Genomic DNA, 27,715 nt, shown 5'->3' with positions numbered 1-27,715 from the left:
AGTTTTAAAGTGCTTTTTGGAATTTCTCATGCATAAAAGAGGTTTCACTGGCTTTATACCCCCAATTATTCTGAACAAAGGATGTGCAGAATCTCACTTTATTGTGAAATGTGCCACGAGGGGCTTGTGCAGATGGGTTTCTGTAGCACAGCTATGGGGGTGCTCTGCATGAAATATTTCAAATGTTCCTGTATTGAGGATGGTGACTTTGAAATTGAGCACCAGATTTCAGCATGGATGAACTGCTTGGGCTAGGAGGACACCCACCCACATGGTGGCAGCGTGGGGCTGGAAGCTGTTGCTGAGGTGGGGAGAGAGCCGGTGGCTGGCGCGGGTGATGCCGGGGAGGCGGTGGTGGCACAACAGCCTTTTGTTGGTGGGGTGAGACGGGGAGTTTGGCTCCTGTCCCTGCGCCGTGTGGAAACGCTGGTGGATGCTGGCTGTGCCACTGGGGTCACTGAAGGATCGGAGAGCTCAACTTAATCCAGACAGTCTTGTTAGACTGTGATTTCTGCATGGAAATCCTCATGTGTCGTCCAGAGTTGGTTTGTGCTTCGTAGAGTGCAAGCAGAGAACAGTGTCCCGTGGAAAGAGCGAGCCTTGCTGCTCAGCCACACAACACATGGGCACAAATGGCCTTTCCCGTGCCATGGAGGCGTGTGACTGCATCGTCTTTTCTGCTGCTCTGCACTCCCAGTAATGAAACAAAATTCCCTGACAGAAATTTCCATCCTCAATTAAGAAAACGATCAGCTTGATTGCCCTTGTGGACCACGGTGATTCTTCTGCATCATCTTAAAAAAAAAAAAAAAAAAAGTCTGCTGAAAGTATTTCAGTGCACTGCTCTTACTGTGGCCCAGGCAGAGTGTAAACCCATTCAGTATCTCCTCTTTTATGTCCCCATCTATTGCATTGCCCAATTCGCTTATTTTGTTTCCCTGTCCTTGGTTTCTGTTCTTGTCTCTGCCTGCATCAGTCTCTGAAGCTTACTCTAAAGGGCATTTCCTGGTTATGCAGCTGGTATAAATATTTCTTTATGGCTGCAAACCCCTTAACTTAGTTAATGATATGATATTTTCTATTGTGATGGGAAAATGAAAGGAATAAACTGGTTTCAACTTAATCTGTGAAAGATATAGTAGGAAAAATAGGTCTTAATGTCTGAGTCAGGAGAGGTCAGTGGTGTAAGAAGCAGCAAGGTGTCGTCTGCAAGGCTTTCCAGTCTTTCCTCTTGTGGGGGGACAGGAGTTAAAGTGTCTTTTGTCTGACTTCTGAGCGTTGCCAGGTTGCCATATAGCAGAGAAAGCAAAGGCAGAGATGAGACTGGTCCCTGTGTGATAGGGTATAGAATGATAAAACATCTACACTTTGGCCACCAGAGAATGGTCTTCATGTTGTGTGCAAGGTTAACAGAAGTGAAATGATCTTGTTGTTACACAAACACGAGCATGAGAGGTCTGCACGATTTCTGTATTAAGTGCCTGCGTTGTTTTGAAATACTGGTAGAAAAAGTAGCAATTAGCAGACTCAGCCAAGGGGATGCTTTGCAGCCATTTATAGTTGGGTTTCCTACCTGTTTCTGGTGATGTACCGCTTCTCTATTAGAAAAACGCCCACCTTTAAATGAGTTTCAATGTGCTTTTTTTTTCTTTTTTTTTCTGGTAGTTACAATGATACCTGCCCTGTTTCACCCGTATATCTATTGTCATGTGATGCAAGGTAGGAGTGCAGTGATCTGTGCCTGTGTCTTGGACCGCTGTGCTTTGCAGGGGGTGATGCTCTTCCACAGCCCTCCACAGAGAAACTCTCTGGTCGCCCTGGGACCAGGATGAGCCGAACTACTGCTCCCGATTTGCAAATGCTGGGGACTTACCTTCGTCCTGTGGGAGAAAATAGGCTGTTGTGGAGCCCTGGGCAGATGCAGGAACAGGACTCCCTCTCTCTAATTGGGGAGGTGCCTCATGGCAGGAGGATGTGTTGCTTTGCGGTCCATCTGCTATCTTGTGAGTTTCTCTTGCCTTGCTCTCTTTTCCATCAATCAGGATGGAAATGTTTATCCTTGTCCTCTTGCTGAGAAAAATGGGAAATGGATACAAAGCCTGGTGTTGTTTACCCGGTGGTGTGTGAGTGCTAAGCTGTAAGGTGATGCTAGGCTGGCTGAACTTGGTAGGGTGGCCAGGGCAGCCACACGATGGAGGTGTTCAGGGATGGTTGACAACAGTTGTCTCGCTACAGTGCCTTTCAGTTCTTGGGCTGTGAGTTGTGATTTGGGTCCTTGAGCTGCTTTGACACCAGAGGTGTACCGGCATCTCCAGACCAACATGTTTATCAATCCCATCCTTTCCAGATCTCCTGGTGTGTTGGAGGGTGCTCTGAGATGTTGGGTTTGTGCTGCAAGGGTGCGGTGTTTACTTCTGGCTGTGTTGGATTCGTTTTTGGGTGTGATCTGCAGCACTGGTGCAGAAGCCTAGATTTGTAATTTTGTTGAGATATGACAGCCAAAAAGTTTTTCTGAGCTCCTAGCTCTTTGTATACAGTGTGGTGGTGGAGCTCACTGGGGAAGCTCCTCGAGGTGTCTTGCCAGCCCCAGAAATGAACCTGGGATTTGTGTCCAGCTTCATGCAATGTGTGTAGTGGCAGTGTTGCTGTAAAGTCTCTGTACATCAAATCCAGAGACTTAAAAAAAAACCCCAAACCACAAATAATTTCACTCTCTTCCATGACAGTCTGTGACTTTTCATTTTCAAACTTTTCATATGTTTCTTATTTTCTTCCTGAATCCTTCATAACAGAGGACGAGCCAGGAGCATCCCCCGTGGCAGTGAACTGCTTGGCTCTGTCCCTGCACTGTGTTGGTCATCCCAGCTGAAGTGCATGACCTGCAGGAGCTGGTTGTCATGGTGATGCTGGTGGTGCTGGGGAGGCTCTTTCTGGACCTACACTCAAAACTCAAATGTGGACAGTAGAACTTCCTTGCAAAACTTCAGCTGCCCATCATGAGCTGTTACAGCTCAAGTAATCATTGAGGGGAGGGAAAAAAAAACCCAAGAAGATTGCACAGCAACAGCCGTAGATTTTTCTGTACATGCTATTTAAATGAGAAAATATTTCCTGGTTGGTAAACAGTGACCCAGCAGCTGAGTGATAACCTGGCAAATGATCTAGTGTGTCTGCTGATGCCTCTTGCCGGTTGCCAGGGCTGTAGCTCACAGCAGATTTCTGTTTAAATGCTCGGTGCTGCTTTCTCAAGGGAAGAGTGACTTGGACGGCTGCTTGTGAACCATGCTGGCTTTAGCATCCTCACTCACAGTGGGGGTGAATTCTCTTAAGTGTGTGGTCAGGGACTTGCAGGTTCAGATGCAGCCTCTGATGTAATGCGCAAATTTTACTACTTGTGATGTAACTGCAGTGAACAAAACCTCAGAATGAAGAATACACTGGAATAAGACGGACAAGAACATGTGAGTCTTTAAATGCTGCTCACCTTGTGCTTCTCCCAGGCTGTCATGGGGAGGTGGCTGTGGCTGTCAGCATGGGGACAAGTTTGAGCCCTGCAGTGACCTACATTTACACCGGAAAGCAGAATGGTTGTAAGAGTCATAAGATGGGAATTTAGCATTTGAGATGTAGAATCAGGTGTGCTGGTTACTGAGGCTTACAGCAAGCAAATGGTTTTGAGATAACAGGAGAAAGATCTCTAGGAAGAGAGAACAAGCGTATTTCAGGAGGTCATTTTTCTCAGTATAACTTAAATTGTGTTTGGATTTTTCTGTGAAGGTGCCTCATGATATGGAGTGATGCTGTGGAAACCCATGAGCAGGCAGTATTGGCCCTCCCAGCTTAGCAGAGAACACTCATATCAGTGTTTGCTAAGCATCCTGCTGAGTTTTTTTTTTGTGGACAAGCTGGTTTGGAGAGCTGCGTCCTCGCTAGCCTGAGTGTTTTTAGCACCATCGTGAAGCTGGATGCTCCTAGCCAGGAGTATAACAGTAACATAACAACCAGTAACATAACAATGTCCCTACACCTGTCATACCCACTCTGCTCACTTGAACAGAAGTCGCTCTTGAGCTGCCAGGGTTGCAGATGTATGCTCTGGTCTCAAAGTCAGGCTGCTGTGCCTGACCTCCTTGTTGGTGCTCAAGCTATTAAGCATGCTGAAATACTACTGGCCACCTGGAAAGTGGGTGCTGTGCAGAGCAGTCTCGGTTCTCTGCCTGATCCCATCCGGGCTGTGAGAAAAGAAGTCAAGTTTTAGGGGAGATGAGGCTACCCAGAAATGGCATTGAGCCTTGCTGGTGGAAAGGAAATCTTAGCAGAGAAATTCCACAAGCATCCGTCGTGCTTGCTTGCTTTAAGTGAACGGTGCTTGGGAGCAGAGTGTGAGCTGGGGCTGTTTATTGCTTACTGCATCCTCTTTAACTTCCAGCAGAGCTGCACAGTTATAGTTACAAAATCCGTATGAGCAACACCTTACCAGCATCTGAAGCTAAATCTTTGGCTGTTGTGATGCCACTGAAAACAAAGCTGTGGAGCTAGTAGATGAAAAACATTTTATTACCTACTTTTTCACCTTATTCTCTTTGCTCTGTTGATAAATCTGTCTTCTGAGCTCTTACAAAGGAATTTCATTTTTCTATATATAGTAAGATTTCTTACAGTTGTTGAAAAGTGGGAGCATCTTTCTCTTGCATAGCACTGCCATACTGAGCAGCCTTGTGTAGCTCAAGTATTCCTTCAGAACTGGAAAGCAGGCCTTTAAATTGTGATTTGCTGTTCTTTTATTGCACTACGGCATGTAGCTGATCTGTCAGGCTGCAGAATATGAGTTGCAAAAATGTAGACTCCAGGAGTTTTATGCTGAAGGCCTTTTTAAATAACTGATGCTTTTAAGTTTGCTGTTAAGCTCTGTATGTTTAGATTTGTGGTATTAAAAGTAGCTGAAGCAGCTTTTCCAGTAAAAAAAAAAAAAAAAAGAGAGAAATGCTGCAAATAATATTTTAACAGCAAGAAGATCTTTGAAGGTTTTTGCAAAATCCGGCATTCTGCAAATTGCTGTGATATAAGAGCTTTGCTGTACTTGTGGGTAGGGTGCCTGAGTGATGATGCCAATCTGAAATTTCTATTACTGTGTCCTACATGCTGTCGAAATAGAAAAGTGAATACGGCTGTACTCAGAGCAGCATCTTCTGACAGCTTTGACAAAGTCTGTGCAGGAATTGGGACCTGTGCATCCAGAGCAGGTTTGACAGCTGAAATAAGGACCTGCTGGCATCTTGATAAAGTGTATTTGCGCTTTTAGAGTAAGAAATCTCCATTCTGATGATCCTAAGGTATCTATGTGCAGCACTGTTCTTGCCACAAGAGTGACTTGTGGAATAAGCCATGACGTGTCTCCATAGTTCGTGGCGTTTTTTGTCTGGAGCCGTGTGCCTGAGCTGTGCAGCCACTGGCAGGGCAATGTAGCCTGCGCCTTGGTAATAGCTCAGCGCTTGCATGGAGCTTGCCCTGGTGCTTTGAGGACCTCGCTGCAGTGCTCTGGGGGGGAAGGTGTTATATTCATCCGGGACATGAGCTTTCCCCTTGCTGGGTGGGTGCTTTAGTCCTCCCTGCTTTTTAACACCTGCACGTTTTTTTTTTTTTGTTTGTTTGTTTGTCATGTTGCATAGCCCCTCTCACTGTGTATGTTCATGAGGGCTGTATGCAAGGCAGTCCTCCAGTCCTCTTCTGTCTCTCCCATGCACAGCTACAATTCTGTGTCTCTGAAGGTGAACCCCATCCCTTAGCTTTGCGAGAGAGCAGCAAAAAATCCGAGATATTCAGCTGCATCCACCTCTGTGTGGTCTATGCCCATGTTTAACCTTCCTTCAGCTTTTTTGCAGCCTGCCCACGTGCTCTCCCATATGTGCAGTGCTCAGATTATTGCAGAAAATCAAGAATTGGAAAATCTGCCTGGATCATGTTATGCAATAGTTGAGCTGCTAGTGGTGAATAAGCAGACCCATCTGACCACAAGTGCTTGTGAAGGGCACCTCTTATTTCTTTTTTCCTGCATGCGGACAGAGGAGATTGCTTGCTTGTTGGCTCAGGGCAGGGCCAGGCGCCTGCCTCGTGTGTGGGTGCTGATTGATAGGAACTGATTTCCCATGCAGATTGGCATGGGAAGGTAGCGTAAAGAACAAAAACCCATACCGAAACAGTTTTCTTGGATGGGAGAGCAAGGTTGTTTAATACGACTTAAATTGATTTAGTGAAGTCACCTTGGAGACCTTTGTTTTGTGGAGAAGAGAAAATAATTTTAGCAGTTCTCTCAAGGTGGGAAGTAGTCCCTCCTGGGAATATGTCAGGACGTGCTGCATGATGAGGATGATGACTTTGGAAATGCAAATCAGTGCTTGATTTCATTTGGAGCCAAATTCATCCCCTTGCAAGCAAGCCGAACCACATGGTACACTGAGTTTGAACTTAACCTGTGGTGCTGTGAGACATGAACCATAAGTCCTCAGGAGGTACCAAGAGGCTTTTGTTTCTGCATGGCTTCTGTGTCTGCATGTTGAGCTTGGATGTGGCCCTAGGTGAAGTCTGTTCTGCAAAATAGTGTCAGGGCTGAGCAGGTGAGAGAAGTCCTTGGAATACTGTAGCTGGAGTTGTGGGGATTTGAGTTCATGTTTAGTCAGAATGGCTTCCTTCTGCGTAACACACAACCCCAGCAACAGGGTTAGTGGTGAGTATCTCTCTCGATTGCTGCCTGTTCTGCCCTGGTAGGGACCATTCTCCATCCCATAATGAATGCTATCTTTCTGAAAACAACTCTAGGCTATGCCTGTAAAACCTTCTTCAAGAGACCTAGAGATTCCTGCCTGGTGATGTGTTCTTTGGGGAGCAAGAGCCAAGGTCTTGCTCTCCCACCGCATCAGCATGCGGAGCAGGTCCAGAAGCTTTAGGAAGCCCATCGTGAGCCTGTGGTAGCTTTTACAGATCCTGTGTGCGGACCATCTTGGTAATCGGAGATTGGCCTTACCACTGCCTGCGTGATGTGATGGGCCTGTCGCTGTCCTCAAGGCCGTAGAGAAGGAAGCAATGTGCAAACTGCCTTGAACCTTTCAAGAATAAGGGGAGATGCTTCTGGCACCTGGCATGTCGGAATGGTCTTGTACTTGCCAAGCTGCTGTTGTGTGTCTTCATGTAAGCTTCCAGTGCTCAGCAGCTGATGACTTGTTCAGCTCCTAGCTTTAAAGATGTGACCTGATTTTAAAATTTTGGAAAAGCTGTGGCCAGTGTTCACTTTTGGACTTCAATGCATTTATGGAGGTGTCATTAGTGACCTGAGAGTTGAGAAGAGCTGTGCAGCTGGGTGATGGGTGGCTGCTATTCAGATGGAGGGAGGCTGTTAGCAGTGGAAAAAAGGAGTCACTGGGAATGCCCTGATAAAATGTGAAGCTGAATGAAGATGGGGAGGATTCTGTGTATAGAGGGGGTTCAGGGTCAGAGGGAGAGACTTGGCATTGCCATGTGAGGATCAGCAAAGACATGCGGCCAGCTGGGGCACCTTAAATCTACGTGAGGATGAACTGGGTCTGGGGGTGCCATGTTTTTAGGAGCAAATGGCTGGGTTAAGACACCTAGGGTAAAGAAACAAGGAGGAAGTAGAGAAAAATAGCGGAAGGGTGGTGGAGAGAGACATGGGACTTGAAGCAGAGCTACGTAAGTGGTGATTCAAGGCTGTGAGCAAGGGTAGTTTTCTGCTTCTGGAACCTGAAGCAGCCTCGTGTATCTGGGGTGAGGTCTTCTCAGTGTTAGGTGCTTTATCATGCAACAAATAGCCTTGAAGCCTTCAAAACCAGTTGGAAATAAGTGTTTTTTTCCCCCCCTCCTTGTGTAATGTTTGGAAAATACTTTGAGTAACAAGGTTGAACTTTTTCAAAAAGCACTTGGGTGTGTGAGGAGTACCAGGTCTTTGCTAGACCTTGTGCTCCGAGTTACTTACTGCCCTGAGTGAATGGTTTCGGGAGGGTCATCCTCACGCATGGTGCTCTTGCCAAGTGCCTGTCGCGGACGCAGACTCCTTTGTAAAATGCTGAGGCTGATGAGGCAAGAGCCTGTCCTGCCACTTAACCTGATGGTTCTGACTGTACTCCTGGGGCATTTCAAACAGGTGTCTATCCACAAGAACTGAGGAATGATGGACTTGGGGGGACATTCCTGGGTAAGGACTGTGCTGCTAGGCCGGGGGTGGAGGGGGTGGGGAAGGAGCTGGTAATTGCTGCAGCTGACTGTGATTCCTTCTGCTACTGCAACTCAATGAGCAACTGCGTAGTAATGTATTTTGCCAAAATACTAGCAAAACCCTTCCAATGATTGTCTGACATTTACCTAATTCCAGCATGTCTTAATGTCAGGAAAAGGGTCACAGAGAGGACTCTGGAAATAACTTGGAGAAGAGGCATTTGAAAGTACACAAGGTTCATATATGCTATGATAGCATTGTCCTGCTCCCATCTCTTTTCCCCAAGATGGTCACCTGGACTTAGGGAGATTTAGGGTCTTTAAAACTCTCCTAGGACCTTTGACTACTTATGTGGGTGAAAATAGTGAACATGCTGGGCAAGATTAAACCCTGCCATGGTAAATGATAGCTGGCAGCAGAAGGGAGGAAAACATGGAGGAACTGAATTTTCCAAGTATTAGTGATGTCTGTTCTGCGTTGGCTCTTTAATGAGGTCAGTAGTATGGGTGAGCTGGGAAGGATCCCATCTTGCTGTGCAGTGTGAATGCAAGGTGGTAAGTGGTTTGTGGGTGCTGGGGGGAATAGGGAACGTTTGTGGACCCAGAAGTGGTCTAATGCCAGGTGTGTTTATTGTAGCCCCACTTTCAGGGAGGGATAGGCAGTGTGGTAGGGGGAGAGGGCACTGGGCAGTGGGAATGTGTAGGTGAAGAATGAGGACTGAGGGGTGGATATGCAGCAGAGCTGAATGCGATGGGAAAGGGGATGGGCAAAATAAAAGTGAAAAAATGGAGTAAAGTAAAAGATGAGCAGTAGAAGATGGAAAAATACAATGAGGATCAAGGAGAACACTCTTGTTTCTTCCTGCCCAAAGGCCCTGGCTTCCAGGTGCTGCTCAGCCCCTCCTGGCTGGAGGAGCATGTGGGTTACAGCCTCTGTACCCCCCAGCTAGAGAACATGAAGCCCCTGGGATGGGAGCAGGGCGGTAGAGGCCGGTGGCTGCTGTGCTTGCCCTGGTGGTGTTGGGGTTTGTACGGCATTGGCGACTCTGTTGTTTGTGCCTGCGTGTGTCTGTTGGGCTGGTGCAAAACCTTGAGGACTCGCTGGCTCAATGCTTGTAGAGCTATTTTAGGCATCTGCAATGCAGCAGTGGGTGTAGAGGCAGTTTTGGAACTACTTGGGCATTTATCTTTGTGGCAAAGTGCCTTTAAAAACCTAGTCTTTTTAAAAGTGAATTTAGTTGCTTCTGAAAACACTATGTTAAGTCATGTTTTAAGAAGTGGCTGTCGGTTTCTGTGTGGCTCTTCCGCAGCTTGCATGCTCTGAAAAGACAAAGCATCTCTCTGCAAGAAGGCAGCTCTCAGCTGGTGTGATACCTGCTGCTGCCTCGGCGAGCAGGCAGTGTGAGACTGGCTGCTCTCCTGGGGCTGTGAGAACCGGTGGGGAGAAAGAGGAAAACTAATAAATAAAAAAATTAAGTGATCATTTCAGCTTTGATAAAGCTAAAAGCCCATGGAGAGCTAAGCAAGTCTGAAGATGTGGAAATGCTTTCATGATAGAGAGAGAATAACAGCTATTGTGGATGCTGGAGGGGTCATTGCTTTGAAGGAACCTGCTGTGCCTTGTCCCTGGCTGGGACCAGCAGAACTGTGGTGAGGGGCAGGGGTGTGCTGTGCTCTTGTACAGGCTGGGGGGCTTTGGCCCCTGGATATGGCTGTCAGCAGTGGGATGGTTGTGGGTTAAGGCTGCTGCAGGGTGGGTTCTCCTTGGTATGCCCAGCTGGGGTGGAAGGAGAGCTGGTTCTTCAGGAAGTTAGCCCCAAGAAAGCCGCCTGCTCATCTGGGTGAGCCTAGTGAAGTAGTAAGCAATTTTGCCAGTAGTAAAGGTGTTTTAACAGCCGAAGAGGAATTGTGCTGCTTTCATTTGCCTTACAAATGGAGATCTTTGCATGCAAGATCTTAGCACACCTAGCCAAAAGACAATGATTGAAGGGAGAGGATATAAAGAGCTACAAAATACCAGATGCTGGAGGTGGGATAGCAGGGAGAAGGGAGAAAAGCAGCAGTGCAAATGAGAAGAGAAAGGCCAGTGGTGTGCAGTCAGTAATTTTACTTTTAGGGCAACCAAAACCAATCGGCACAGCAGGATGTGAAACCAGCAGCCTAAATGATGGGGGTGATGTTTGTGCAAGGGAACAAGCTCTGTCTAAATACTGCTGCCCGTCCTTGTTTTTCTGTTCGAGGAGCCTGTCTAGCTTTGGTGGCTTTGACGTGCTTACTGCCTGCTCGGGATGTTTCCATGGGTCTCCGCTGTGTGGGAGGGTGTATCAGTGGTGTTTTGGGGACAGGATGGGTGCAGGAGGACTGATGCTTCCTTTTCCCTCTGTTCCTGTGTAGGACGCAGGCAGAAATGGCCCACACGTGTCGCGGGACTATCAACCTGTCCACAGCTCATATCGATACGGAGGACTCTTGTAACATCGTGCTTTCCAATGGAGGAAGGACGTACCACTTAAAGGCGAACTCGGAAGTGGAGAGGCAGCGCTGGGTCACGGCCCTGGAGCTGGCCAAGGCGAAAGCCATCCGCATGAGGAACAACCAGTCAGGTAGAGTGCGTCTTAGTGTGTGAACATGTGACTGGATCCTTTTTAAAATCTCCTTGTAAACCAGCTCTTCTGTGCTTGCTAAATTGTGCAGAAATCCTGGCAGATACTATTTCATATGCAATTAAAAATAGTGGATGGTTTCACAGAGACACAAACGGTTTTAAACAATACTGTGTGCACCAAATGTCATCTCATCTGGTTGTGCTGCATTGAGCAGGTCTTTAAAGCCCCTGGTAATGACTGTAAATTGTAGAGAGCCAGTAAAAATGAACTAATGATGCTTCTTCTGGAAGGCAGGATGTACGTGCCTTTCTCCTGGAGACTTCAGATTGGTCTGTGTGGATGGGGAATGCTGCAAGAGGCACTAAGTACAGTGGTGAGTGGCACTCCAGGGATCACCAATTCACTATGAGGTGCCAGAGCCATGTCTTTCTATTCACCCATAGCTTAGAATAGTTTGGTAGATGAATGACATATACATTTAGTTGAGCTGTCTCTCTCCATGTATATTTTCCCTTCTCCCCCCTACACACACTACTCTGTGGTGTGGTATTTATTAGTGTACATTTGGGACAGCTGCATTATGTAAAGCTGTCAGAGCCCTGTGCCTGTTATGCAGCTCCTCCCCAGGGTGTCATTTTTACTGCTTCGTTGTGTAATGGATCAGTTAGGTGCTTAACAAACAAGAGTATTTCTAAAGAAATATTTCAATGTTCATAACTCTTCTGGGATTAACATTTGGTTTTCTTCCACAAGCAAGCATAGCTTCAAGTTGCAGAAAACGAATGTATTAAAAAGCTGGCTATCTCCTCTGTCCTAAAATAAAACCACTCTCAGATCTTATCTTGAATGCTGGAAATCAGGTCTTATACAAGAGAAAAGATGTAGTGAACACATGATTTTGTAACACTGCTTAAAATGAAAATGTAGCTTCAGAAAATGCCCTGAATATATTTTAGAAAGAGGGTGTGTGAAGGTGTGACTAGGGAAAGTGCTTTGGTTCAGTGCTTATGTAGCATCTTGCTGTCCTGGCCCAGGTTTGGGCTTTGAGACACCTGCAGATGCTGCTCTTTGCTATCGACTGCAGTGAATATGTGTCTGTGGGTAAAGTGTTTGTGAAGCTTAGCTTTCACATCGACACTGAGGAAGGTTGTGGTTGGGTCAGTGCAGTGCACCAAGAAAAACCTCTGCTTCCCCAGGGGAAACACTGCTGTGTGCACACCAAAACCACAATGTGCCATGGTGTGACTGCAGGGCGCAGCTCTCCATCTGAGCGGTGGTTGAGGCCGTGTGGATGGAGACTGCTTTCTAACGCTGCTGGCTTATGAAAACACACAGTCAACACGAAATTAGTGTAACCATATTTTTGGAAGGCAATGTGTTAATGTTTTCATCTGTGTACCAGTGGGGCGGTTTGGGATGCTGGCTGCAAGGGGTGTCGTGCAGGCAGAGCCTGTGCTTAATGTGATGTTTCGTAGAGGGCAGCAGAATGCCAGAGCACCAACAGTTTGACTTGCAGGAGAATAAGCCCCCAGTCGTGGACTAATGTGGTCTGACTTCTGTATAATTAGCTGTCCCACAAGGTCAGACAGAAGTTGATTAGTGCATGAGCCACTTACCCGTTTCCCATAATTGTTTTAAGTACGCTGTGTTCCGGGCCACTAGCATCTACGGATTTAATTACATAAAGTATTGTGAACCCTCTGTGCCTTAATATTTTAGCTCTGGAGTGTATGTAAATGCTGACAGAGAGTACAGCTGATTGAGGAGAAGATGGAAGTTTCTAGGCACGTGTGTTTTGCCTGGCAGAGCTTGACATTGTGCCAGGTCACAGCTGTAGTGAGCTGGGTGCAATGGCTGTCGGTCCTGTGAATGTCACTTGTCATATAGGGGGAAGTGAGTCCTTTAGCTCAGTAGGTGTTTGAAGAAGGATCTCACGTGCCGGAGGGGTTGGTGCGTGCCTTTACCTTCACCTTTCCAAATATCGGGCTGTGGGCGATGCGAGGGCAGTTGTGGAGTGGCACAGGCAGCCGGCTGCTGAGCTCCCGCCCAGCCTGGGGCTTCAGGAGGATGTCAGTGATGCTGCCTCTGGAGTCATATGCGGTTATTTTGGTTTGTGTCTTTACATAAAAATAGCAAATGCAGAGACTTCCTGTCTTAAGGCTCTGGATGTGCTGACTTCCTAACTCCAGTTAGCTCATGCCGTACTTCTCAGGGTAAGGACAGTGCAGCAGCAGTGCTGATTTTGGGTGCTGATGCTTGTTCCTGCGCTGCCTTGCAGTTGTGCCGACTCAGCTGTTTGCAGGGCAATGCTGTGATCCAGGCCAGGGAGCTGATGGGAGATAAAAACCAAAACAAACTTGTTTTTCTAGGCTTTTCTGATCTGGACCAAGGGGATAAGACAATCGTAAATGGGTGTAAATCCTTATGCTGTGGAGTTAGAGCTGAGGACGTTGGTGAATTGCTTTACACTTTAATGTTCACCTGGCTGATGGTGTTTTGTCTGGTAATCTTTTAATTAAGGTAATGAATGAATGTCTGTTAGGTTTGACTGTTTTGCTTGAATCGAAATAAAATTCCTATGTTGTGTCCCTGTGAGTGCTGGGTGTTGTGCAGAGCCCTGGGGTGGGTGTTTACAAGTGGAGGGATGAGGCTCTGGATTTGCTGAAGTCCCTAGGTCCTTCAGGTCTGCTCATGTGAGGAGTCTTCTGAGTTGATTCCTCTTATCCCAAGCTATCCCCAAACCCCATGTGTTTCCCAGGGCTGTTCTGCAGAGCCCAGGTCGATGCATTGGGCCTGTCTTGCGGGTGGGCACGAAGGGTGGTGAGCAGCTGCATGGATTTTTGTGGACAAGGAGGGAGCATCGATGGCGCTGGGAGGCTGGAAGACTGGGAGAGCATTGCAGCAGGTGGATGAGGACAGAGAAGCAGGTTTATGTCTAATGCTGCCTGCCCTTCTGGGGAAGGACACGAGGAATGTCCTTACGGTGATCTCCATTCATGGATGCTGCCTGCTGCCCTGCCTGCTGCAGGGAGATGTGGCAGGAGCCTGTCCTCAGCATTCCCTGTGGGCGGTCTGGCGGAGGTGCCACATCTGGGGAGGAGATGGTTGAGTTCAGTTCAGCTGCTTCTGAGGTGTCTCCAGCTGATGAGTGCCGGGGCAGTCTCACATGTGGAACAGTTTTTTGGCTTCATACAGTTTTCAGCAGATCTCTCTGGATGCGGTGAGGAGCACCCAGGAGAGGGAAGGGGGTGTCCTGCTTCCTGGTGCTTTGAGGTTCTTCGGAGTCCTTCTCTCTTTGCATCCAAAATAGAGCAATGTGTTAGCATGGAATTAATTAAAAAAAAAAAAAACCCAACAAACTCAAACCTTGACCTCTTCTTGGAAATGTTTTAAAGATGAGCCACACTTGAGTTGCTACTGAAAATAAAACGTGCCTTAGTGTAAGCTGGGGTCCTACATTCATTTTTGTTTCTGCAGAAATCAGTGATCCCTCACTGCTTTCCTGGTGTTTGAGATTTGATGGGGTGTAGGACTGGAAAATTGGGTTAACTCTGCAAATATCTTGACTACTGGGAGACTATTTTGGGGTGGATGAAAAGAGTCTTTTCCCCCAGTAGTTATCTGGAAATAAATATGAAAGTGTTTTTAACTTGACTACTGTCTAGCTTGAGCTGTGCACTGAGAGATGCCATTTTCACAGGACTGATTTTTTCATTTCTATTTTTAAGAAATAGCATAACCTATACCCAAACCAAGTATGAGATGGGAGACTTTGCTGTTCCCTCTTGTGTGTAACGGAAGGAGCTCTGGTTTCTCCTCTACCTGGTGTGTAGCTGGGACTATTCTGGTAATGAGCCGTGAGCTGGGACATGAGGAAATACTGATAGATGTTACCTGAGAAAGCTCGCCGTCTTCATCCTGCTTTACTGGTGAGAAACCTGCCTAGTGATATTAGGTGGATTAGCGGCAGAAAGTGAGAGTAGAGCTGAGTTGCTGTCTTGGCTCTCTCCACAATTATCACATGGTGCTTAATTCCTCTAAAATAAATGTGTAGTGTAACAGTAGGGTCCCAGACCTGGCTGGACAGCTCACTTCTAGCCTCTGCTCAGCCAAATCTGGCATTCCTATTTCTAGTTGGGTTTATAAAGTGTTGGTGAAGTTGTAGTAAACTTGATTTGCCCACATGGTACCCAGCTCTGTCACCCCATGGAAAGAGCAGGCATGGGCTATGCTTTCATCAGTGGTCAGTATGGCCCTGTGCTGTTTATCGGTCCTGAAAATCAGATTTCTGTAATCGCCCTCTGTTCGCATTACTGTAAGCTCTTGAATAATTCCAGCCTTCTCCGCTTACCATATTCTACCCACATACCCACATCACCCCTTGGATTTTTGTTGGTTCATGCATCGGCCTCTCCACAACTTCAACTTTGTAGAGTGGTGGCAAAGAAACGCTTTTATCCGCTCCTTATGCTTGTTCTTCTGTCTGCAGTCGTGGCTTGGAGGATGCAAAGTTAAAAGTATTTGATGACTGTGGTTAATATACCTTTTTTTATGGCAGTAAAAATATCCTTTCTTTTTAGGGCAGTATCATGAGATACAGGAATTAATTATGTTCACATATGAGAATTATTTTCTTGGCTATGTGATGGGGGGTGTGTGTGTCTTTGGAAAAGCCTACAAGGGGAGGGTAAAAATCTGTCACTGGTATTTTAGAAAAGAGATACTGTGTTGGAAAACTCCCCAAAATGAACTTGGGCTGCTTGGTGATTGATCAGAGAGGTGAGAGAGTTGGTGATTTCTTTTGACCCCCTGCTTGGGGGTTCCTGGGAGGAGAGAGGATGAAATCCACGCTGTGATTCAGGTCATCACCTGAACCAGTGCAGATTTCAGGCTGACTGAATGTGTATGTGGTGTTCATGGTACTAAAAAAAGCACAAGTTAACTGGATAGGTCAGTGCTCACATCTGTGCCAAGACCAGCTCACCTGCCAACCTTCCTCAAAGGCATCTGGTGCCTTGTGCCGAGGTCGGGGCTCAAGAGATGTCAGTGCAGCAACAAAGCTGGGAATCACTAAGAGAAGAGCAAAAGAAAAAATGCAGGCTTGCTCTGTGTGCAGCTGTGATGCTTGCTTCCTGGAGAGCCCCTGCCTCTCATCACACCAGCTCACAAAGTTTTCAGCAGAACTCTAAAAAAAACCCCCAAAAAACCAAAACAATCCAAAACCAAACAGGCACAAGATTAACCAGACAAATAAAATCTCCTCCACCAAAGCAAGGTGGATGATGGAAAGTAAATTTTCCATCTGGAAGAATGATAGCTGAAGGTGCTGTGTGGAAGATAGTAAATGCTGCAGGAAAAGACTGGGACAATTGCTTGTAACAAGAACAAGGAGGAAATTATCAGGTCATAGGTTTGAATGAAGCAGGAATAATTAATATTTTGTACAACACAAAATTAAATGGTGGCACTCGCTGCGGGAAGCCAGAAAATCTAGAGAGACTGAACAGATTTGGGTACAATTTCATCACTCGTGAATGAGAGCTGTAACTTTCTGTATACAAAACACAACCCAGGAGGTCCTTAAGCAGCAGCACAGCACTAAAAGCTAAGCAGCTGCCAGAAAAACTACTGCATGTGCCCTGTCCCTTTATTCTATTTCCTAAATACTAGTTACAGTTTGCTTGCTAGAGAAGAGATGAAGCTGCCTGGGTGTTCAGGCTGACCTTGTGCGACCATCCTGGCAAGGCTGCCACTGGAGAGATGCTCCCTGAAATCTCTCGGTTTTGTCTGTCGGGCTTCATGCAGCATTTTCAGCCTCTTGGGGTTGTGTCACCCAGGGGAGGATTCATTTTGAGACCAACACCCTGGAGTGGCTATGTGCGGTGTGCATCTGGGATTTGGGATAATGGGGGTTGACTGCTTGGGTTGTCTGGTTATTCTTTCTACCTTAATCAGTTGTTTTCTTCTTAGCAAACAGGCAGTGATTAAAAGCAGCTTTACAGGGGCTTGTTTGTAGACTGTAGGAGAGCAGGAGCTTCAAGCAGTGCGAAGGGGGAACGAGTAGGGTTGTTAGTGCTCGTGATGCTTTCTGCTCTGGCTCCTGGGATGAGTTCCTGCTGCAGCAGAGTATAAAGGGAAAATACAGCTCTTCAGAGAAATAAGGCTGCCATAGAGGCCAGTGATCCCACTGCAGGTCAGGTGTGCGGTTCGGTGGGCCACAGCCAAGATGCAGCTATCAGGGTTGCTGCTCACACAAGCAGGCTGCCAGTAAGTACTTCTGCCTCAGTGTGCCAGATCCAGTCGTAGTGCCTTTGCAGTAGAATTAAAAAGGATCCGTAATTAGTTATTCCTTAACTTTCCCTTTAATTGTTCTAGTGCTAATGTCAGTTTTGTTGCTTGATGCATTTTGGCTGGTTTTTTCCTCTTTCCAAGTAAGGGGTTTGTTTGCAAAAGACATTTTCACTTGGGAATGTGATAACTGCAAAGCATCTGCAACCTTCCCTGCCTGGCTCTGTCAATTACCCTGTTGTTGCTTCCCCCCTTTCCTCACAGCAAGCTCCTGACCAGGTGGCCTTGGCTTGTGCTTCTGCTCTAGCTGGGGCAGGACCAGACAGTCCCTGTCATTGTTGTCCATACGCCCTCAATGCCAGCTCATGGCTTGCTGTAATAGTCCTTGCTATTTCCAGCTCTTTTTACAAAAGTGCTCCCTTTTCCCATCCTCCTTGTGATGTTTCTTAAACCTGTCGCAAACTGTTTTCCCCCTCAGCTCGTGCCTGGAGAGGCAGTGGCTGCCAGTGATCAGTTACCTTGCTCTTCTAATTGTCTTTTTGATCCTTGGAGTCTGGATTTTCCCAGGGTAGCCGGCTGCAGTTAACTGTGCCAGGAGTTGCTGCCATGGAAAATATAACCGACAGTGCTGCTGAGATGGAACCGTTTACTTGGATTTCCCACTCCTTATGATTCCTGTCTCCTTTCAGTGCCTTCTGCTGCTCACTTGTGTTCCCTTCTACAGTTGGCAGGGTGCTCTGCCTCTCCTGTTCCCCTGTTAAGTTGCGATCAGGTGAGGTTGCTCCGTCTCAGCCACCACCGTTGAGCTGTGGTCAACACTTCAGCTTCTCCCACTGCAGCCAAAGGGATGCTGTGATGCACCATGGGTGTGGGGTGTGCGAACCCCCTGTAAGTCGAGGCAGTGCAGAGGGGGGACAGCCGGAGCCATGCCTGCTCTTAGACACTGCTGGAGGGGTTTATTGCTGTGTCAAAATGGAGTTTTTCAACCTTTTGGAGAATTTCAGCCAGTCACCTCCTTTCAAAAACAGCAAGTGGGATTTCTTTGAGGGCTTCACAGTACTTGGCATTTGGGTTCTTCAATATATAGGTTTTTTTATAGGCTCTGAAAAGTCCTTGTTGGTCTTTTGTGTCTTTCTCGTCGTATCCCTTTCTCATTTCACAAACCTTTGCCTTGCCATGTTGTAAGTGTGAGGCAAGATCTATCCCTAGCTGTTAGGCAGTGTGATGGGACAAGGTTCCTGGGCATCTTCCGAGGAACAGAAGGGCTCTGTGAGGCAAGGGAGGATCTTTGGGCCTTGGATGTGCAGAAGATGGCTGTGATCCTCCACATCTGTGCTGAATGCTTGGGGATTCACAGGCAATGGGACTACTGGCAATTGCCTTAAATGTAGAGGGTTATGAAGCATTGACTTTTTAAATACAGGTGGTTAAAGTGGTCTGAACACATACCTGACGTGTTCTAGGAAATTCAAGCGTCGGGAAGGAAAAAAAAAAAGTGATTTCCCGTTTTTGTTGCTTTTACAGTGTGTCTGATCAGTCTGGGAATTTCTCAACCGGAGAAGTTTGCAGGCCTTGAGATGGGAGGCCCAGGGGGGGCAAGCACTTAATCAGGTTGTCTGAGTATCTGCAGCTGATGAGATCCTGATGGGTGGACATTCAGCTGAAATGGGCTTTGAACAGTCCGAGATCTGCATAGCCTCCAACTGCTCCCTTCTTTGGGCTGCTGCCTGCAATGCAAACGTGAGGAGGATGGGAGGGATCTTTATGATTTTCCAGTATTTCACAAGTCAGGAACCACACCCCCCCTCCCCCCGCCTTTTTTTTTTTTCCTTTCTTACTAATCTTTTTTAAATTCTTCTGTTACTGTTTTCCACTTCACTTGCACGTTGGGATAGTTAGCCAAGAAATATGCTTACCTCCTTAATTTGGTGCTGATCTTTCCCTTGTTTCCCACATGCAATAGTATGTTATATGTTATTCTATTGCAGATGTAATCCGTGATAATCATTTATAGCGAAGAAACACAGAAAATGGTACTTACGTAACACCACAAATTAAACATTACAGCAGGGAGCTGAGCAGAGACTGCAGTATATAGGCCATCTCTGCTGCTGCAGCCTCATCCTCTGGAGTGAGCGAAGGAGCTCTGCTGCTGCATGTGCAGTGTGGCTGACTGCTTGTTGCTGGCGTGGTGTTGATGGAGGGAGTTTATCATGCAACAGCAGCAGCTAAAGGCAAGGGGAAGACTGACAAAATGCTCCAAGATGACCTTATAACTTAAAAAAAAAACCCCACAATTCAGTGTGGAATGGTATTGGGGAAGCAGTATGTGTTAGCGTTGCAAACACACAGTGTACAAGCGGGGTTCAGAAGTAGGATGGAAAATGATGTCCCAGCTCATGGTGCTCTCCACCACTTCTGCAGGAGATGCTCTTACACCTGCCTGAGAGCACAGGTATGTCCCCACTGCCTCCTTTGGTGTGTGCTGCTGCCCAGGGGAGCAGGACGAAGCGGGGAGCCTGGTGCTTCACTTTCCGAGCAGTCACCCTGCACTTTTACGCTCTTGGCAGACTTGTGGCACGAATTCATGAAGCACATTTTGAGGCTCCTAAAATACAGCTGCAGAAGTTGGAGCTTAAGTAGGCTGCGTGGGGTGAGCTGTGCTCTGTGGCAGTGATAGAGCCTGCTGGCTGGTCTCAGTGCAGCTGATTTTTTGAGCTTTTTGGGCTCCTCTGTGTACTCAGTGTTACAGGTGAGGCTGCATTAATAAATCCCCTGAAAATAAATAACTGAATGTGACTATGCAGAGGAGGGAGCGGGGTGAGGGTTTTGTTAATAGCTGCTGCAGCAGGAGCAGTGCAGCGGTGGGCAGGAGCCTCTGCTCCCACGCTAGTGCTCGGAAAGATGTGCCTGCCGGAGGAGGGGAATGGGATGTGCAGCACGAGGATATCAGTTGGCAATGAAGACCTGGATGCTGGGTGTGAACACAGCAAACTTCGGGTCTGTGAGATGTCACTGACACTGATTTATAGAATTTTTTGAGTGAAAAGTTGTTTTCACGGTGATCTTAAAGGAACTCTTTGATCCCCGCCCCCCCCAAGTGTAGAACAAGCATTGCTGTTAAACTATAACCCACTTTATTCTGTTTCAGGTTACAATTCTGGAAATGCCACTGTGGCTCCTGTGCAGAGTCCCATCTGTATGCAGCTGGCGTGGGGGAGAGGGATGTTGCCTTGATGGCTTGCAAGTATTTTCAAGTCTGCTGAAGTCTGCTGGTGCAGCTGTGCTGCGTGGAGCTGCAGCAGCTGTTTGGGCCCCTTCTTTCCCCTGCAAAGCTGGTAGGGTTGTGTAAGGGGGACCTAGGATGGGTGTGGTGAAGGAAAAGGCTCTTTTTTGGTTGAGCTGATGTAGGAGGAGTTTGGTGCAAGTACACAGGGAGGAAAAATCCTTCCTGGTCCCTACTCAGTCCTGCATCGTGGCTGTAGGAGCCCCAGCCTCTACAGGTTGGGCAAAATTAGGGGGCTAAAGTACCCCGTCGTAGCAATAAGGACCAGCTCTGTTCTCCCCTTGGTGAGTTGCAGAGCAAATGCTTCACCAGCAAAAATGGGAGAGGGATGAGTATCTACAGCGAGGATTGTGCTACTCCTTGAATTGATAAGTATCGAGGAAAAATGGTGACAGAACGCTTTGTATTTTGCCATGTTTGTATTTACAAGTTTGTTGTTTTAAAAAGTGGTCTGTATCGTGTTATTTTATTTTTTTCCTGTGCCCATCTTCTGTGTTTCTTAAAAATCTGTGTTTTTTCCTCGTTTCATTATTTATTGACCTCTCACCCTGCACTCTGGACAAATGCCAATATTTGCTGTGTGTGAGTGCATGGCTTGAGTAAAGTGTTATTTCTATAATTTCGTGTTTTTCAGCTGCTTGTAAATAAATGTTTCCTTTGTCTAATGCTTGGTGGGTTTTTTTTGTTGCTTCCATTTGGTTTCATCACTTCCACACATCTTTTTGACAACAGAATTTATCAAAGTTGCTTGTCAAGACTGCAAAGCAAAAATCAATAAAAATGGGAAGCTGTGCACACATTTTACCTTAACTCATGTTTAATTTTTTCACTTGGAGAATGACAAGTGGCACTTGGTTACTTTGCCAGGGTTTGAAACAGCCTTTGAAGGGTCCCATCCTTTGCTTGCAGTGGACAAAGTTTTGCTTTATCTGTGTGTCTAGTCCCTTTCCCTGTGGCGTTTTGAGTGTGCGAAGGAGATGAGGAGCTGTGGCCTCTGTTAATCCCTGTAAAGAGCTGGGTGGGCAGAGATCAGAGCACACCCTGGGAGCTGATGCTGGCTGCTCTCTGGCTCAAAAACCGCTGCCACGTAAATGCTGAAACCCAGAAAGTGCAGCATGCTGCTGCCTGCGGCTTGGATTGAATCCTGTGCCCCATTGTTGGGGAGATTAATTGCCCGATCCTTTTGGCTTTGGTCCATATGATGTTGACTGGTTTTAAACAGTAACTGTGGAAGAACAGAGGCAGTAGCTTCAGTTTGCATTAATGTTGGTTGCTTTTTCTTTTTTTTTTTTTTTTTTTATCATTATCCTTTTGAATGAGGACTTGTCAGTGGCTGTTTTCCAAACCTTGGTGCACCGGGGCCCTCAGAATGGTTTGGTATTGGTAGTGTGAAGCAGAGGGCTGCTGTTGCTCGTTGTGCTATGGTAGAGACTGTCGGATTGATGCCTGCTCCTGTTAGCAGATACATTTGCAAAAGAAATAAATGAGTTAGACCTGCTTCCCTTTTGCTGGGAGATCATGGTGAGACCCCTAGAGTGAGCCCATGTCCTGTGCCATGGCAGCAGTCCAGAAGCACCAGTCCTTTCCACCTGGAGAAGCAAATCCCCAGCCTTTGGTAGTAGTGGCTTTCTGCAGCACGGGGCTTCCCCAAGAGGCTGCCAGCTCTGGTGCCCTGAGCGAAGCAGGACATGAAGGCTTGTGGGTGGCAGGGCTTGGCCCCTGCCTGGATTTCCCCCCTCCTGCCAAGATCTCATCTCAGGGCTGGGGACACAGCTGAAGGTTCTGCTCCCTGCAGAGGTAGGAGTGCTTTGAGCAGCTGCCTTCCTGCACAGCCCAGTCCTTCCCCTTGCTGCCTCCTCTCCCTTTCTCAAAGGCTGCAGGAACGAGCTGATGTTGTCCCTCTTCTGTCCCCAACCCAGGTTCAGTATCTTTTTGCCCATACCAGGGTATGGGGCTGCTCTGGATGGACAGTGGGAAGTATTTGCAGTGTAAATTCTTGATATTTTTTTTTCCTACCTTTTTCTCCTGATGGGTAAACTCATGGTAGATTTATGGTAGATTTATGGTAGATTTATGGTAGATTTAAGTCCTTTGTCCCTCCAGGGTGGTGTGACCATCTGTCCTGAGAATGGGATGGCAACCTGGGCTCCTTTGCCTTCATAACTTGCATGGCTGTGAGCTGTTTTGAAATAGTCCTTGGATCTGTTTTAATGAAACATGTCCTCGGTGGCCGATTTCCATCGTCCGCAAGTAAAGCTGCATTCAGTATGAAGCGAGCCAGCCCCTGGCAGCTGTGACCAAGGGGTGGGTAGCACTATGCCACGTGCAGCCATCACACAGCGGGTGAATTTGGGCTCCGTCAAGTGGCTGTTCACGCTGTGACTGGGATCCCCGCTCTGGTGAACTTCAGCGGGGCTGGTGTCTCAAGCGTTTGGGTTTCCAGGTTGAGCCTGGTGCCACTGGTTGGGTGCATGGTGCTGCCTGGGTTGTGGCAGAGGTGGGATGTCTCGGGCTGCTGCAGCAGAAGCCAGCTGCCTTTCCCATTGGAAACAGGGAAATTCTGACCTGGCCACTCTCGAGCCCTCTGCCTGGCTTATGTGGGTCACTGCTTCGCTACGGAGCTGGCGTGTGGGTGACTCTTTAATCTAATCACTCTGGCTGCTTTTCAGGGAAGAATTGTCATTAAGCAAAAGCAAAGACAAAATGTAAGGTCCAGGGCAGACTGGTGATAGGCTGGGATGCAGCAGTGGCTGATGCATATCCCATTCCTGAGTGCTTGGCCCAGCGCTTGGAAACCCTGAGGAGCGAGCAAAAAGCCCCCAGGATTTCTTCTGGTCTGCAGTGCTCCTCTTGGCCAAACCCTGGCTGCCACCAGCCTTCCACCCTTCCAGTGATGGGGCTGGGACCATGCAGGCAGGATGCCTTCTGCCTTAAAAGAAGCTTTCAGGAGCTGTTGAGCTTGGGAATAACCTGGCTGGATGTAGGTGTATCTCTGCCTTGCACTGGCCGGGAGCACCTTTGCTGAGCCAAGGCTTTGGCTGGGCAGTGGGACATGTCACCAGACCAGGCAGTGCCTGGGGCAAAGCAGTGCTGTTTCCTCTGCCAGGGCTTCTTTAAGGTCCCTTTGGCAATGGTTTGGGTGCGGTAAAAGCACAGGCTGGGAGCAGCTTCTGCTCAAGACTTCGCTTAATTGTGCAATCTGGTTTATTCCTTTAGCCAGTCTCACTTTCCCAGTTAGTGACTGCAAACTGCTGCTCTGGGGAGTTGCTCTGTTATGTGTTCAACCAGCTGTTCAGCTCCTAGCTTTCCTCTTTCACTCAAGAAGCAGACAACAATGTCACTCAATTGCTGAAATACCTGGATGTGCGTGAGCAGCTCTGCATCCATGCAGGTTATAGCAGAGAAGCTCATGTCTGCTGCCCTCGGTAAGCCATCCTTGCACTGACCTGGCCATTTGGCTTGTCTTTTGGAGAGTGGACACAGTCAAACATCCTGCAAGTCCTGGCTTGTCACTGAGGGTGAGTTTCTCTTTGGCTCTTGCCAGGCGTGCAGCGTATATTCCCTGCAATCTTAAAAATCCCTGTTCCTACGTGGGTGGCAGAAGTGGGAAGGATGATGTGTGTCATTACTTCTCTGCTGTGCTTGCTAATATTAGCTTGATTTATCATTTTGGTAACTGTTCTAACTGGGATTGGGATGAAAGTCAGCACGAATGGTCCCTTCTTACTTGACCCATCAGTGGTGGATTGGTAATTTTAATGCTGTGCCTGGGTTGGATTTTAATTTGCTGTTGTACCTCTAGGTCTGCATGGTTGGTGTTTGTGACCTACAGCAGCTTGTTCGTGAACCTGGAGCTGTGTAAGGATGTGTTGTGGTTTAGCCCCAGCCAGCAACTAAGCACCACGCAGCCACTCGCTCACTCCCCCAGCCCCGGTGGGATGGGGGAGAGAATTGGAGGAGTAAGAGTGAGAAAACTCCTAGGTTGAGATAAGAACAGTTTATTTTATTTTATTTCAATAATTGGTAACAACAACAACAATATAATAATAATAGTAATAATAACATGCAAAGCAAGTGATGCACAATGCAATTGCTCACCACCCACAGACCGATGCCCAACCAGTTCCTGAGCAGCAATCGCTGCCCTCTGGCCAACTCCCCCCAGTTTCTATACTGAGCATAATGTCATATGGTGTGGAATAGCCCTTTGGCCAGTTTGGATCAACTATCCTGGCTGTGCCCCCTCCCAGTTTCTTGTGCACCTGGCAGAGCATGGGAAGCTGAAAAGTCCTTGACTAGCATAAGCAGTACTTAGCAACAACTAAAACATCAGTGTGTTACCAACATTCTTCTCCTACTAAATCCAAAACGCAGCACTATGCCTGCTACTAGGAAGAAAATTAACTCTATCCCAGCCAAAACCAGGACAGGTTGGGATCAGCAGTTCACTGAGTGCAGCACATCCCGAATGTGAGGATGCTACAAACAAGCTGTGCTCTTGTTTAGAGTTGACACAGATGGGGAGGGAGCCTGTGTCTGTAATGAGAAACAAAGCAAATGGCCAATAATTCACCCTGAAGGCAGTGGGGAGCCTGTCAGCAGGCTGCTGGGCTGCATGGGGGGCCCCCGAGCCCTGGCCATTCGTGGCACTTGTCCAATAAAGAGCAAGCTGACTCTTGAGTGAGGACATCTGGTCAGATCCTCATTTCTGACCCTTGTTGCCACCCAATAAGGTCTCTGCTGGGATTTCCCAGAGCTGTTGCTGGCATTCGATGGCTGGGTCACACTGGGGAGTGGTGGCAGAGGAGGCAGAACTCCTCTGGGGGGGGAAAGAGGCAGGTGGCACAGCTTTGCCTCCTGCCATGGCTGCCAGGTGATGCTGTCTTGTGCTGCAGGTACTGTTTGCATTGAGTACCCTGGGCAACCCTGAGCTGGGCTCAGTGGCAGCGTGGGGCTCCACCAGCACATCTGGAGATGCTGAAATCTCACACCTTAAGACACGTAGGCTTTTCTGCTCCGCACAGTTGCATCATCGTGGGCTTCCCGGTGTGGTTAGATGGTGCGGTTTCCTCATGGGGATGCCAATATGCAGAACTGTGGGTGCTGGAGAGCCTCCGTGGCGAAGGAGGGCAAAGGCCTGTGGGTCCTCGCACACCCCGCCTCTTGCGCCTTGAACCCTCTCTAAGTGCTGAAAATGGATGCTTGTTGCTTACATTTTTAAGCCAAGCAGGTTTCACCTGTAAGTAGTGTTTAATACAGTTTTTAATAATGTAATAGGGATTTCTATATGATTGGGAGCACCAAGAGGGAGCGTTTCCAGCTCACATAATTGGTTCAGTGTATTTCGGTATTACTTTTAGGCATGTAAAATTCCCAAGTGCTTTTTTAACTGGCATGGAAAAAGGCTGTTGGAGGAAAATCAATTTTGAAGTCTGAAAATCATAACAATTTTTACTAATTAGAAATGAGTCATTAGATGAAAGCTGATCCCTTCAAAAAGTCTGAAGGCATCTCTTTGGTAGGTGGGCCGGGGCAGCGGTGTAGGTGGCAGAGCTGTTTTACACTAAGGACTGAATGGCTGGAAGGAAATCCTTCTGGCGTGTGGTTTGTGTCTAATGAAGCAAGTCAGCTTCAGCTCCCCATCCATGGAATGGAGAATTGGATTTGAGCTTGAGGTGGGGTACGAATGGCCTGAGCCACCCTCGCGGGGTATGGTGAATCTCTCCGTGGTTGTTCCTGCAGATAAATTAACATGTTTTTTCAGGCTGGATGCGATGGTTTCATTTGTTATTCAGAGGTCAGTGAATTGCTAAGTCACAGCTTGGGAGGACTGAAGGCATCAGTGTACCTGTAGAGCTGTGTGTGGCTTCCCATCCCCATGGAATGTCTGACATCCCTTGGGACGAGGTAAAGGGGGTATCTGAGTGTGCTATAGTAGTTTAGGACCCTGCAGAGCATTTCATCCAGTGCTGACCCCTCAGCTTGGCCCCAAAAGAATGAGAAACTCCACAGAAATTACATTTTCTTGTGCCTGGTTTTCTTAAACCACCTACTGAGGGTGGTACTTTATTCTTGAGCATCATGTTGCTGTCCTTTGCCATAGCTCAGGGATGCTGCGATTCACCAGTTGTGGGCTGTTGGTGGTTTACTCCGAGGCAGTGCAGCAGGAGCGGGTTGCCCTCTCCTGGCACCCTCCTTCCACAAAGCCCTGACTCCCGGTGGTGCTCGGCAGGATTTGCCGTGAGGCTCCCCAGCTCTTGCGTAGGAGATGTCCCTGCAGAGAGCCCGGCATCAGAGGTGATGAAGATACTTGCTTGCCTATACTTCACTTTGCAACTGGCCTTTCAAGGATGACTTAGAAGAGGGGGGTTTAGCAGCCAGACCCTGCTTGAATGCTCTCCAGTGGGGCAGGAGAGTCAGCTCTTCTGGTGGAGCTGGTGGGGAAGAGCTGCTACTCCTCTCCCCAGCATTTCAGCTCTTTCCCTGGGCCCAGGCATGCTTCAGGCTGCTCACAGCACACGGAACCCTGTGGGGACCCCAAAGCATCCGCCACACCAAGACACTGGGCTGGAAACAGCTCATCTGACTGGGCTGTGCTGGCATCTTGTGGTGCTTTGTGCTCTTGCAGCTCCTCGTCTCCTCCTGGCGTTGAAATCGCCTTTGGTGCTGGCAGATGCTCCTTTGGGGCATTTCCCTGGATCCAGGCTGTGAAACTTATAATTCTTGATGAGTTCAGGAGTCTTTAGTTAAAATTGTCATGCTAGGAAGTTGTCGTGGTTTAACCCCAGCCAGCAACTAAGCACCACACAGCCCCTCAGTCCCCCTCATCCCCTGCTGGGATGGGGGAAAGAATCACAAGGGCAAAAGTAAAAGAACAGTTTAATAATTGAAATAAAATAACAATAATAATGATAATAATAATTTGTAGTGAAAAGGAAAACAGCAACAACAAAAAAAAGGAACAAAACCCAGGAAAAACAAGTGATGCAACTGCTCAGCCCCTGCCAACTGATGCCCATCCAGTCCCCGAGCAGCAATCGCTGCCCCCCAGCCAACTCTCCCCAGTTTATATACTGAGCATGATGTCACATGGTATGGAATAGCCCTTTGGTCAGTTTGGGCCACCTGTCCTGGCTGTGCTCCTCCCAGCTTCTTGTGCACCTGGCAGAGCATGGGAAGCTGAAAAAGTCCTTGACTAGTGTCAGTGCTACTTAGCAACAACTAAAACATCAGTGTGTTATCAACATTATTCTCATACTAAATCCAAAACACAGCACTATGCCAGCTACCAGGAAGAAAATCAACTCTA

At 47.6% G+C, this 27,715-nt stretch overlaps 1 protein-coding gene across 1 annotated transcript in view; it reads left to right on the top strand.

The window, feature by feature from the left end:
• OSBP2 (oxysterol binding protein 2) overlaps window positions 1-27,715 on the top strand; it is a 130,145-nt gene that overhangs the window by 21,217 nt on the left and 81,213 nt on the right. Inside the window, 1 exon segment of the mRNA XM_075718307.1 lies at window positions 10,621-10,829. Coding sequence (XP_075574422.1) covers window positions 10,621-10,829 — 209 coding nt within the window.

Source organism: Pelecanus crispus, chromosome 11 (assembly GCF_030463565.1).
Source record: "Pelecanus crispus isolate bPelCri1 chromosome 11, bPelCri1.pri, whole genome shotgun sequence".
NCBI classification, from domain to species: Eukaryota; Metazoa; Chordata; class Aves; order Pelecaniformes; family Pelecanidae; genus Pelecanus; species Pelecanus crispus.
The sequence above is the reverse complement of the archived record's forward strand: the minus strand, read 5'-3'. Positions and strand labels throughout refer to the sequence as shown.